Below are 12,554 nucleotides of genomic sequence, written 5' to 3' on the forward strand. Positions count from 1 at the left end.
TTTTATCTTGTATGTAGTCATTTCTGTTATGCTTGTGTTGTTATTGATGTTTGTTTAATATATGAATAATTGATATTCATTAAATAAGCATTATAATTTAAAATGTAAATATCAATTACAACATAATAAATGTGAAGAATATTGACGATAGGTCTAAATTATCATTTAAGAGACAGAAATGTTCGGTCAGCTACAAAGGATGAGGCTCTGCCTTTTTCTTTATTATCATCACGTGTTGTATTCTCTCTCTGCAAGTACAATGTCTATTGTACATACTGAATGTGATTAGTAATAAATATAAGACTCCATTAATTATCACACCCTTACCTTCACAAGTAAAGGTAGTATTAGCACCAAGTCTGAAAAATAAAGTCACTTCATATTTTGACCACAAACTCATTTCTTTTTTAAAGCAAAGATGATAGATAGTTCTCTCTGCAATCTCTGTAACTCTGAAATGGAAACTCTTGTACATTTATTTTGAAGATTTTTTGTCAATTTTTATAGTCGAGATATGTTGTCAAAGACTTTATTAATAAATTTTCTGTTCTTCAAAATCTGTTTCACGGGAAGAGCTATCACTTGCCATGAGCTGAGTATCATCCAGGGTGATGACCTCACGGACTGGCTCCGCTGGCCTTACATTCTGGAACCTGGGACGCCTCTTTGGACACGGAGGATGAATAAGAGCATGGTCGTCACTGCTGTCGGAATCAGCAGATGATGAATTCTCATTCTCGGCTAGAGCTGGAACGGAGGGTCTTGCTCTGGCAAGAACTACCTCCTCAGGAACGTCTACAGGCATAGAATTAAAGGGCAACAGCATGTTTTGCCCTATTCAAGTTTCACCTGGTATATTGGAATATCACTATCTGGTATCTTCAAAACCAGTTAAGTATCCTGTTCCCATTTGTCAGCTAATTTGTTCTTTCCCGGGAGATCGACATTTCTAACCAGTTCACGGTCACCAACATTGAGCCGAGATTCCCGTATGGACCAATCATACCGGTCTTTGTTGCGGGCAGCATTCTTGGATGCTTCTGCTCGAGCAGCTTTATAGGCATATTCCATCCTATCTTTGAGCTTGCCGACACATGAAGTTGGTTCTGTTGCTCCCTCACTCCTTGGTTCTGTACCAAAGAATGCGTTAACTGACAGGCGGGGTGCCACCCAAACATTAAGTAGTGGGGTGAATATCCGGTGGAGTCATTCTTTGTGGCATTGTAGGCCTGCACCAGAGGCACTACGTAAGATTTCCAGTCAGCTATCTGGTCATGCTCTAGGGTACCGAGCATTGCTAACAAAGTTCTGTAGAACCTTTCAACTTGACCGTTTCTCATTGGATGGTATGGTGTGGTTCGGGACTTCGAGACTCCTGCAAGCTTACAGAGCTCTTTGATTACTTTGCTTCCAAAGTTACGTCCCTGATCACTATGTAAACACTCAGGAAAGCTGTAGAAGGCGATGAAGTTTTCATATAGCGCCTTAGCTTTCACATGTGCCTTCTGACTTCGGCACGGCACTGCCTGGGCATACCTAGTGAAATTACTAGTAATGACCAAGTTGTTTTCAAACCCACCTTTTGACCGCTCAAGACTGAGGAAATCAGAACAAACAATTTCTAATGGTCTAGAACTTTGAATGGGAACCAGTTTAGTTTTGACTGGAGTCTTGCGTCTCTGATAACGGCCTCAGGTTTCAACTCTCTCGTTTACATCTTTCTCCACGCTCGGCCAGTAAAACCGCTGTCTAGCCAAGCAAAGTGTCTTTTCCTTTCCTTGGTGACCAACATCATCATGGACACCCTTTAGGACTAAGGAATAGTATCCCTAAGGCACAACAAGCTGGTTTATTGTCTGACCGTCCAGAGAAACGGTTCGATGAAGTACACCATTAAGTTAATGAAATTTTTTCCAAGATCTTAGAAACGGAAGCAGCCGAAAGGTCCCGATTTGGCGTAAACCTGTCCTGTTGCCTAACAACATCCAAATTGCAAGATGTGGATGTTCTTTCATAACTGTTTGAAATTAATTATGACCAAGTATTTGGATGTTTAGAAATTTCAAAACATCAAACACTTATAAGACACATTGATGAGGTAACTATTAGTGATGATTTTTCCAAGAAAAAAGGCAGTTTATGCAATATTGGTGAATTTAATGAGAATTTTTCATGACAAATTCTTTTAAATATATAAATTGATATTGATTTCTGATTTTCTGAAATAGAATGTATAACAGAATAGTCTCGGCAGTGTTTACAACTTTACCCTCTTTTTTTTCTACCAAGACAAGTCAGCATTGCTTAACACACTAAAGGTTCTAAAGATTTTTATGGTTTGTTAATTAACAGAACGAAATCTCTCAATAGCAAAGAGAAAAGAAAACGGTGGTTGAAAATATTCTGATTTTAATAATGAAAACTAGTTATCCGACTAAAACTATGTTATCTTTCTTCATATTTTGACCACAAACTCATTTCTTTTTTAAAGCAAAGATGATAGATAGTTCTCTCTGCAATCTCTGTAACTCTGAAATGGAAACTCTTGTACATTTATTTTGAAGATTTTTTGTCAATTTTTATAGTCGAGATATGTTGTCAAAGACTTTATTAATAAATTTTCTGTTCCCTTGAAATAGATGACCCTCATCACAAATTTCAGTTTTTCTTGCCCAATGCTCAGAAACCATTCAAGGTAATTGCTCAAAACTTTTCACATTAAGCTAGTAGTATCTTTTGCTATGGGGAAGTTTACAATTTAAATTCTTTTATCTGTTACCATGGAAATAGATAGGCCAAATAAAACAGTTAAGCAAGGAAACCCGTATCCCTTTAGAGATATTAAACCCTGGACGACTAGTTGAAAGACAAATGTGTTACAACTGCGCCACCAAACCACCGCCTGATCATGATGATGCATTGTTTTCTAGAAGAAAGAATAATAATAATAATAATAATAATAATAATAATAATAAGAAGATGATGATGATGATGATGATGCTGAAGAAGAAGAAGAAGAAGAACATGATGATGATGATGATGATGATGATGATGATGATGATGATGATGATGATGAAGAAGAAGAAGAAGAAGAAGAAGAAGAAGAAGAAGAAGAAGAAGAAGAAGAACATGATGATGATGATGATGATGATGATGATGATGATGATGATGATGATGCTGAAGAAGAAGAAGAAGAAGAAGAAGAAGAAGAAGAAGAAGAAGAAGATGATGATGATGCTGAAGAAGAAGAAGAAGAAGAAGATGATGATGATGATGATGATGATGATGATGATGATGATGATGATGATGATGAAGAAGAAGAAGAAGAAGAAGAAGAAGAAGAAGAAGATGTTGATGATGATGATGATGATGATGATGATGATGATGATGATGATGATGATGATGATGATGATGATGATGCATCGGTACATGTGTGTGTGCCGATGGTCTGTTAAACTCTTCCGAAATATAAAATAAATTTTAAAGATCCGCTTCAGTGCAGACATGGATCAGGCAGTTCAAAATATGCACCTTGTTGACCAACTTGCGCTTTTTTCAGGCAGTGTCTATTTCATATTAATATTGTCTTTTTTAGTCATCATTTTTTTTTTTAATTCGGCCTTTACGGATCCGTATCCGCTCTCCGGTTCTAATATTCCACACTCCACTCTTGATGACGTAATGGGCACTTCCTGTTTATTAGCATATCGAAAATAGCTCATGTCTAACATGCAGCGTGGTGGTGGTGAAGGTGCTTCGGGTTACTCGGGAGGCGCCCACCCAACGAGTGGGGGACATTCATCATATCGCTACGAAGACCTAGAATTCCCTTACTGTGAAGATTCTGGCAAATATGAAAAGCTCGCAAAGATCGGGCAGGGGACTTTCGGGTAAGGTCTAGCGCGCTACGATAAAGATGCAACCAAAACACGTATTGGTGTATCCGTATATTAGACTTATTTCTAAACTTTTGGAGTCACTTAATGATTTCTAATGTCTGCATCTGTATGACTACAACAACTAACTGACTTTTAAAAAAGTCGAATTTGCACCCCCCCCCCCACCCCGTTCCAACTCCGTTTACGCTGACCAGTACCATTATCCTTATTTGTATTATCGATCGCCTTGGGATAAAGACGACATATTTATATCGTGACAAAGATTATCATTATAAATGATAGGAAGGGGATATCATCAAATGATGGATGAAATTTGTTAATCATAGGATTGACATTGAATAGAATTGATTCACTTTGTGATGGTGGGTTTCTTTTGTCAGGCTGTTTGTTGGCATTACTGTATCTACAAAGGAATACTTTTTTTATCAGTGATGTGCATTTTCTTGATGTATGATGAATATCTTTGTTGGTGTGTTCAGTTAGATCAGAGACCTGAATATGATAAAAGGTTGCTCCAGTTTCCCTATTTAAGTCCACATTAAAGTGTTATAATGCAGGAACATGAAAGAGGAATGGCTGATTGCTAGAGAAGAATTATTTTCCATTACATTGCCAACCTATCTGGTCAGAGGGAAACTTATCCTGTTCTTCTAGTCAGTTCACAATTCAACAGTACTTGTCTGTTTCAGTTGGAATGCAAGCTCCAAGAAATCTGACCAGACATTGAATTTTGAATCTTGGGATTATGGTTGAATTGATAAAAAAGAAAGATGCACTAAAATTACAGTTTGCCCTCCCAACTGTGATAGATAACTTCTTACAAGTAGATTCTGGTCACGATAATTCAACTTTGTCAATTTCATAATCATCATTTAGATTAACTGCATGCATGTGATGGGAATTATAGTTTTATATGTATTTTGCAAGTGTACAATTTATACATTCCACCTATTTTTCATTTTCTTCAATGAAAAAATTCTAGTTGCAACATCATTATTGTTTAATTTATTCTTTATTTTTACAGAGAAGTATTTAAGGCCAGAGACAGAAAAACCAAACGGTTGGTGGCAATGAAAAAAGTGTTGATGGAAAATGAAAAAGAAGGGGTAAGAACAAAGAAAGACATTAACTGTCATAAAAACTTCATGGAAATCTGTTACCTCGTGTCAGGTTTATATAGTATAGCTGTTTCAGGATTATCTGTGGGACAATCTAAGGTAGGGGGATTGAGCTATGTTCATCTCTTTTAAGGATGTATATTGATACAATGTATTTTATAATACATTCCTCATTGGCAAATTATAAATACTCCATGAGGGATTATTGCTCTTGTGGTGAAAAAAGTTGTGTTATAAAGTAGAATATTCATTACTTCATTTATTGATAAATAATCATTTTCAAAATTTCTGGGTTAAAGATCATTTATGGTGTGAATATATAATAATTGATGATTGAACCCCCGAGAAATTTGACTGTGACATGATATTGACAAATCTTTTAATGCATACATTATGTAACTATTGTATTATCACTCTAAAGCTTTCAGCATTATGAAGCAAAGTAAGTTGGAACATTTAGGCATAAGTGTGTCCCTTTCTCCTTTATATATATCCAATCTGTAACGTTTATATTGCAGTTCCCAATCACAGCTTTGAGGGAGATCAAGATCCTGCAGTTGTTAAGACATGAAAATGTTGTAGATCTTATAGAGATCTGTCGTACAAAAGGTCAGAATCTTCTTAAAACAGCATAATAATTTTGTTGCAGTATACCAGAATTATATCTGACTCTGAATCAGAAACAATATCTTGAGAAGGCTCATTATAAAGTAGAATCCAAAGAGTAAAACAAATTTATCTTTTCAATGAACCTCAGTTATTCTTTGTTTTCATGCTTAATGCTTTTGTAGTATTTTTCAAAAGTAAAAGATATCTACAGATATTGGTCCCGAAACTGATTATAAATCAATCTGATCAATTTTATTCCTATTTCATAGACTTCTGAGCAATTGTGATCAGTATCAAAACAGAATATATTATTTTATGGATGTTTGGCCCTGTTACTGTTTTGCTGCGTATTTCTTCTATGCTTTGTTCTTTTGCAGCCTCTCAATACAACCGATTTAAAAGCACCTTTTTCCTCATCTTTGAGTTTTGTGAGCACGACCTGGCTGGACTTTTAATCAATGCTAATGTGAAGTTTAATCTTGGAGAAATCAAGAAGGTTATGCAGCAATTGTTAAATGGCCTATACTTTATACATAGTAATAAGATCCTTCATCGTGACATGAAGGCTGCCAACATCCTTATCACCAAACATGGTGTCCTAAAGTTGGCAGACTTTGGACTGGCACGGGCCTTTAGTGTTCAGAAAGCAGGCCAGCCTAATAAATACACCAATCGAGTTGTGACATTGTGGTACCGCCCTCCAGAGTTACTCCTAGGTGAGAGGAACTATGGACCACCCATTGATATGTGGGGTGGTGGCTGTATCATGGCAGAAATGTGGACACGGACACCCATTATGCAGGGTAAGACAGAACAGAACCAACTCCAACTCATCAGCCAGTTGTGTGGGTCTATTACCAAAGACGTATGGCCTACTGTTGATAAACTTGATCTCTATGCCCAACTTGAACTTCCTCAAGGTCAGAAGCGCAAGGTTAAGGAGAGGTTAAAAGCTTATGTCAAAGATCAGTATGCTCTTGATCTTCTGGATAAACTGATGACCCTTGACCCTTCAAAGCGACTGGATAGTGACAGTGCATTGAACCATGATTTTTTCTGGACAGATCCAATGCCTAGTGACTTGTCTGAAATGTTATCTCAACATAAGACATCAATGTTCGAGTTTCTGGCGCCACCACGACGACCAGGTCAGCGACCAATGCCACACGGTCAGAATCAGAACATCCAGCGACCATTACATAATCTCGACTTCCATGTGGAACGAGTGTATTAGCATATGATTTACATGTGAGGATGTTTTGATTATGTATAAATGACAAACTTATGATGACTGATCTTGAATGGATATACAACCAAATCAAAGTATTATCAAAAAGGTAATCTGATAATTTTTAACTGTACCATCTTTATGTTGATTTCACTTTTTTATATACATATTTTACTTAAGATTTTTCTTTTAAATGGTCATTTACCTTTGAAACCCATTTTATCAATAAAATAAAATTAAGTTGTGATCGTTTTTTTTTTTTTTTAATTTATTTAATTTGCGATGCAGGGTTCATCCTTCCAGTGTAACATTAGTGTGATCTAGGACTAGCAGATGATTCAGTTAAAAATAATTAAATCCTAGCTTGTTAAATAAAAGCTACCCGGTATATACCAACATTTTGGTATTAAAAGGTCTAGTATTATTGTATGTTTTTAAAGACTCGGAATGACTTCGGGAGAACAATGACAATTGCAATCTTTCAATGTTTTTGTCCATGTCGTCAATACAAGTTATTTACAGTGTAATTAAAATTTTCTGCAGAAATCAACCCATCAGATTTTATCTATACATTTGTTTATTTTTGCTTATTTAGTAGAAACAAACCCCAATGGTACAATTTCCTGGATTGTACAAATTGTAATTGGTCAATGTTACTGAATATACTACTGGCAGTACTCTATGTAATAAACTTTGTAACTGTTTTTAGTTTGACCAGCATTGACAAGTTGATCTGTCAAGAATATGAATATTTTTAATGTTATAATTTGTTGCCAATCTGTGACCAATTCTATTGGGATATTGTAAAACTTTTACAATTTTTAATTTTGACATTATTTTTAGATGTGAGAGCTTTGTGTTACAATCAACAGCTTTGTTGACTTTGCAACTTTTATCATTTTTGGTTCAAAATATTTTCATTTACCACATTAGGAATTAAACTTAGAATTCTTAATGTTCGTTTAATGAACATTTGCACGATTAACATTTCATGAAATTGGTTTAAGTAGTATCTGAACAGACAGTATGAGAGATAAAGCTGATGTAACAAATGTATGGTGTTATTACAGTAAACAAAAGTTTTTGTCTAATGATTATATACTGAACACATGTTTTCCACAATATTCACTAGTTAATGCTTATATCAAATTTGGTATTAACTAAAGTCATGGTTTTTCCCAGAAAAAAGATTATATTTGTTATGTACAACATTTTGAAATAAAATGTTTCAGATGTTTTAAGTTTCCTGTGTGTTTTATGAGAGATAATGTTGTGGAATTTATAAGCAGATTGAGTAGAAGTATAAAAACAAAAAAAAACAACAAGAAACCCATGGGCCATAATGGTCATCTGAGGTCTTCAGGTCTTTGGACAGTTTTAGAACTTGTCCATCAGTCACAGCATTGGGGCAGACAGAACTGATATATGCATACTTACAAACTTTTTACTGTTTCTAAGTTTGAATTTTCAATTAAACGGAACTGATAACACTGTCTGTTTTTGTAGTTTAGCATATTTGATCCCTGTGACCCTGTGAATGAAAGTCAAGGTCTTTCATTTGAACAAACATGGTAGCCCTTCATCCCAGTATGCTTCTGACCCAATGCTATGACACTGGGCCTTTCAGTTATTGACGGATCAACATATGATGCACAACACCAGACAAAAAAGCAATCAAAATAGGTCATCCGAGATGGTATTTATCACCATCTCATATCTCTGGAAAATATTTAGTCTTCCATCAAGTAGACTAAATGCATGATATTATGATCCTAGACAGATCTGGCATCATGCAAGATTTTCAGAAAATTCATTTTTACATTGTATGTTTTTGAAAATTTGTCAAAGTCATTAAATCCAACAGACAGAATACTGCACTAAATTTGTTTTCAGAGTGAATCAAATATTATTTCATAATTATCATTACTGTAACAATTTGAAGATTTATTGGTCCTCTACATCACTGAAAACAAAGACGTGAATAGTGCTATTAAAGTATTTAAACAAAAACTCAAAACAAGAAGTTTACAAAATTTAATGTTTTTTTTAGGTTTTAAAAGCTAAATTTTGATGAAATGAAAAAAGATAACTAAGACTTGGCTAAGGATATTGAACAACACTTTATTGATGTTTCAACTTCCATTACAGAGATTTTTGTTTTCTTGAAATCTGGTTTAAGTGACTTTTTGCACATTAGGAGCAGAAGAAAATTGAGCAATTATTTTGATACATGAAAAGTTCTGTGACATAGAAATAACTAGTAAAACTATACTACATTATATTGTGTATATTTTACACCATGGATTAATGCCGTCCTGCTGTTCCTGTTCACTCAAATTCTGAGAACCCACTTTATTTCTTTGTAAATGGAGTCATCAGAATTTTAGAAATGGTGCATTGGACTCTCCTGGAAAAAAATTCTACATAAATTGGTTACATGAAATGTAATGCCAATCTAGTACCTTAATCTGGAAATTTCTTGTCAGATAGATGTCTGATATACATACATGAACCATTCTGTATGGTTTCCTGGATTATCAGTAAATGTACCCTGGTCTTGTTTCAAATGTTATTAAAGTCATTCATTTATTTGTAGAGTTCAGTATCCCTGTTGCTTGAAAAATGACTATTGTTAAGATACCAGTGTATACTGATAAAAATACAACTTAAGTTTACCTGTTCGTTTTAATTACATCCTTGTCTAATACATGTAACAAAAAGAAAATAAAAGAACATGTCATTGTATTTTATCATTTTGTACTAACTCAGTCTACTGGTACACTTTGAACACAGAAAACAGGTACCTACTGAATATACAAATACACATTCCACTTTTTAAAAATGTCTTTCCAACATAAGTATCGCAGAGTAAAAAAAAAAACAAGAGGCCCATGGGCCTTAATGGTCGCCTAACTACACAAACTTTCAGCAGGGAGAAGGGTTATTTTTCTAAACATGTTTTTTCAAGATCGCGGCCATGGCCGCCATCTTGGATTTCAGATATACCCAAAATAATACCAACACTTGGTCAGGACCATCTCAGGATCATTTTATGCAAGTTTGAGCACAATTCCACTAATGGAACTTGAGAAGTTTGAAATAGGTGTTGCACAGGAAAACCATAATTGCGCAATCATGTTACGAAATAGCCTCCCTGGCTGGCATATCAAAGTTTTGACAAGGTTGAGAAAGAATAACACTTTGTTGACTACCTTTAGATTGCAGCCATAGGGGCCACCTTAGATTTCAGACATGCTTGAAAAATAACAACACTCGGTCAAGACCATCTCAGGATGGTGCATGACGGACGAAGCATGATGGCTATAAGTTATCATGACCATTCCGGTCAGATGACCTAAAAAACAAAAAAAACAAAAACAAAAAATGTTCTTGTAAATATCTATAAAATCAACAAAACAACAAAAAACTTCAAAGATAAGAAAACTTGTTGTACCATTGATAATGTATTCTTTTTTGAGAAATAAATCTAACAAGGGCTATCAGAGATGGGTTATGCTCCCTGACTGGGACAAAATTTAAGCATGAAAAATAACAAAGGGCATTAAGAGAGTTATGGTTCTTGTGCTTTGCCCTCCTACTGATTGAGATCGATCTACTTTAATGTCAATACCTCTTATTGTTTGAGCATAAAAATTAAACCGAACATCAATGAAAATGGACTTAATATTGAATTACTAACACAAATTTGGCACAGATAAATTATTTGTAAACATTACAAAATCTGTGATTTTCTTAATCTACATTCATTACACAACCAGACAATATATCAGTCTAACATCAAGTCAAAAGAAATACATTATAAAACTTCTAAAAATCTGGAAAAAAAATCACATCTGGATTATTAAACAGTGTAACCTGTTGAAATGAGACATACATGTCTGGTAACTAACATAAAATGATGTCGATCAAGTCATTCATGACATTAATTATATAATTAAAATGGAAAATTAATCAGAAGAATCTAAATAAGGGAAGTCCTTTATATTACAGTGAAATCTGAAAGTGTGATATCATAAAATCTGTATTAACTGTTAACTTTGATTTGTTTTGGTTCCAGTTTCATTTCTATAACAAATGTACTGCTAAACTTTTCCCAACCTTGAATAAATTATGATGATTTTCTTGCCATCTGAAACTTCTCCCTGATCTTGAAAAACTAAAAAAAGACACAACACTTTCAAATTGTATTTTTTGAATGAAACCAACAGTATATATTTTACAATGAAATAAACTTTATGGGATTGTAAATCGCACTGTGGAAGTGGAAAATAATAATTTTAAACAAAAACAAATACATATCCTAAAACAACAGCAGCTGTACCTATACCTTGTACAATTATTATATCTTACAGTGTCCTATCAGATGTTAAGCTAATGATTAAAAACCCAGTAAAAATTAACTGTAAAATCAATAATTTTCCTGGGGGATTTATTTTCAATAAATATGTGGGTACCCTAAATCAACAAATCTGACAAAAATAAAAGTAAAAAGCTGACCTGGATTATAGTACAAGCAGTTTTATGAGCAAGATTTAACCCCAAATCAAGTAGCAACAAAACGATAAATATGTTTTTTTTGAAATCATAAAATTTTACTTCTCTGAAAAAATATATATATATAGAGTAACTGAAGAGTTATTGCAAAACTATCTAAAATTTGCATTTAAATTTAAGGGGTTACATACAAAAAAATAAAAATGTGTTTTCTAAAGTGGTTTTACTGAAAAAATTCCCCACAGCATAAATATTTTTGTGTTATGGGTCCATACTGAGAAAATAAAATGTATATACATAAAGATAGCCGAGACACAGCTTAAAAATGTTAGCGATAATCAAGTTTATTTGCCTTGTTGGCCTTTTATGTTTACATATTTAAACGATACACAATGTTCTAATCTAATTGAACTATATATATATAAATAAATGGGTTCCTTTCCTTGAAAAGCTATTATGCAGATCTAGAAGCCATTTCATGAAATGATAGTTTATAAAATATTCCATTCAATATTCATCAATATTTCACAGACATAAATTACATATCGGATAAAACAACAAATTTAATGCTTCTGTTAATTCCAGTCTAGGGTATTATGTAAAAACTAACACTATATATAGCTATGGTATAAATCAAATGGCCGTCACACTACATGATTAACTGTTGACAGTTTTACATCAGAGTCTGAAGGCATAAAGGCCTCTGTATTTGTGTATAGAAAAAGATTGTCTTATATAATAGGTATTAGCAGGTAAACACAAAATTAAATATCAACAATCATTGATTACAATAAAAAACAAAGATCAGCACCCAACATTCTGAACTAAAGGTTATAATTTAACACTAACTTACCATCCTTTTTTGTTACCACAGCAGTCTGGAACACAAACTCAAATAATCTGTATTATACGTCCCTGTTCAAACACAGTGAAAACTGATTTTACTCATAATCATACAAGCTTAAGTGAAATGTGTCACTAAATACAAGTATATCAATTTTTGTAGTTTTCAGAAGAAATGGAAATAATTTCTGAAAGTTTTCAAACCTACTTCTCACAACATTTATAGTATATAACAAAACTATATGATATATAGGTATTTAATACGGAAATAAAATTTAGGAATAACAATAAATATCACAGAATTGTTTTCCGAGAAAAATCACAATAATTCCAAATCACAAT

The 12,554-nt window shown here is 33.8% G+C and overlaps 1 protein-coding gene across 1 annotated transcript; it reads left to right on the forward strand.

Moving 5' to 3' along the window:
* The first annotated feature begins 3,729 nt into the window (after nt 1–3,729).
* Nucleotides 3,730–8,055, forward strand: LOC132554641 (cyclin-dependent kinase 9-like). The gene is made up of 4 exons (XM_060218959.1): nt 3,730–3,890; nt 4,924–5,005; nt 5,536–5,626; nt 6,004–8,055. The coding sequence occupies exons 1-4, from the start codon at nt 3,730–3,732 to the stop codon at nt 6,858–6,860; spliced, it is 1,191 nt and encodes a 396-aa protein (XP_060074942.1). The 3' UTR covers nt 6,861–8,055.
* Nucleotides 8,056–12,554: the final 4,499 nt, after the last annotated feature.

This window comes from Ylistrum balloti, unplaced genomic scaffold (assembly GCF_031769215.1).
Source record: "Ylistrum balloti isolate Yb309-2 unplaced genomic scaffold, AGI_CSIRO_Ybal_v1 Utg370420, whole genome shotgun sequence".
NCBI lineage: Eukaryota > Metazoa > Mollusca > Bivalvia > Pectinida > Pectinidae > Ylistrum > Ylistrum balloti.

Excerpts from the sequence above, each read along its gene's own strand:
- LOC132554641 (XM_060218959.1), top strand. The coding sequence starts at position 3,730 with ATGCAGCGTGGTGGTGGTGAAGGTGCTTCGGGTTACTCGGGAGGCGCC. Across the intron at positions 3,891-4,923 it reads ATCGGGCAGGGGACTTTCGG|AGAAGTATTTAAGGCCAGAG; the intron begins GTAAGGTCTAGC and ends TTATTTTTACAG. Across the intron at positions 5,627-6,003 it reads AGAGATCTGTCGTACAAAAG|CCTCTCAATACAACCGATTT; the intron begins GTCAGAATCTTC and ends GTTCTTTTGCAG.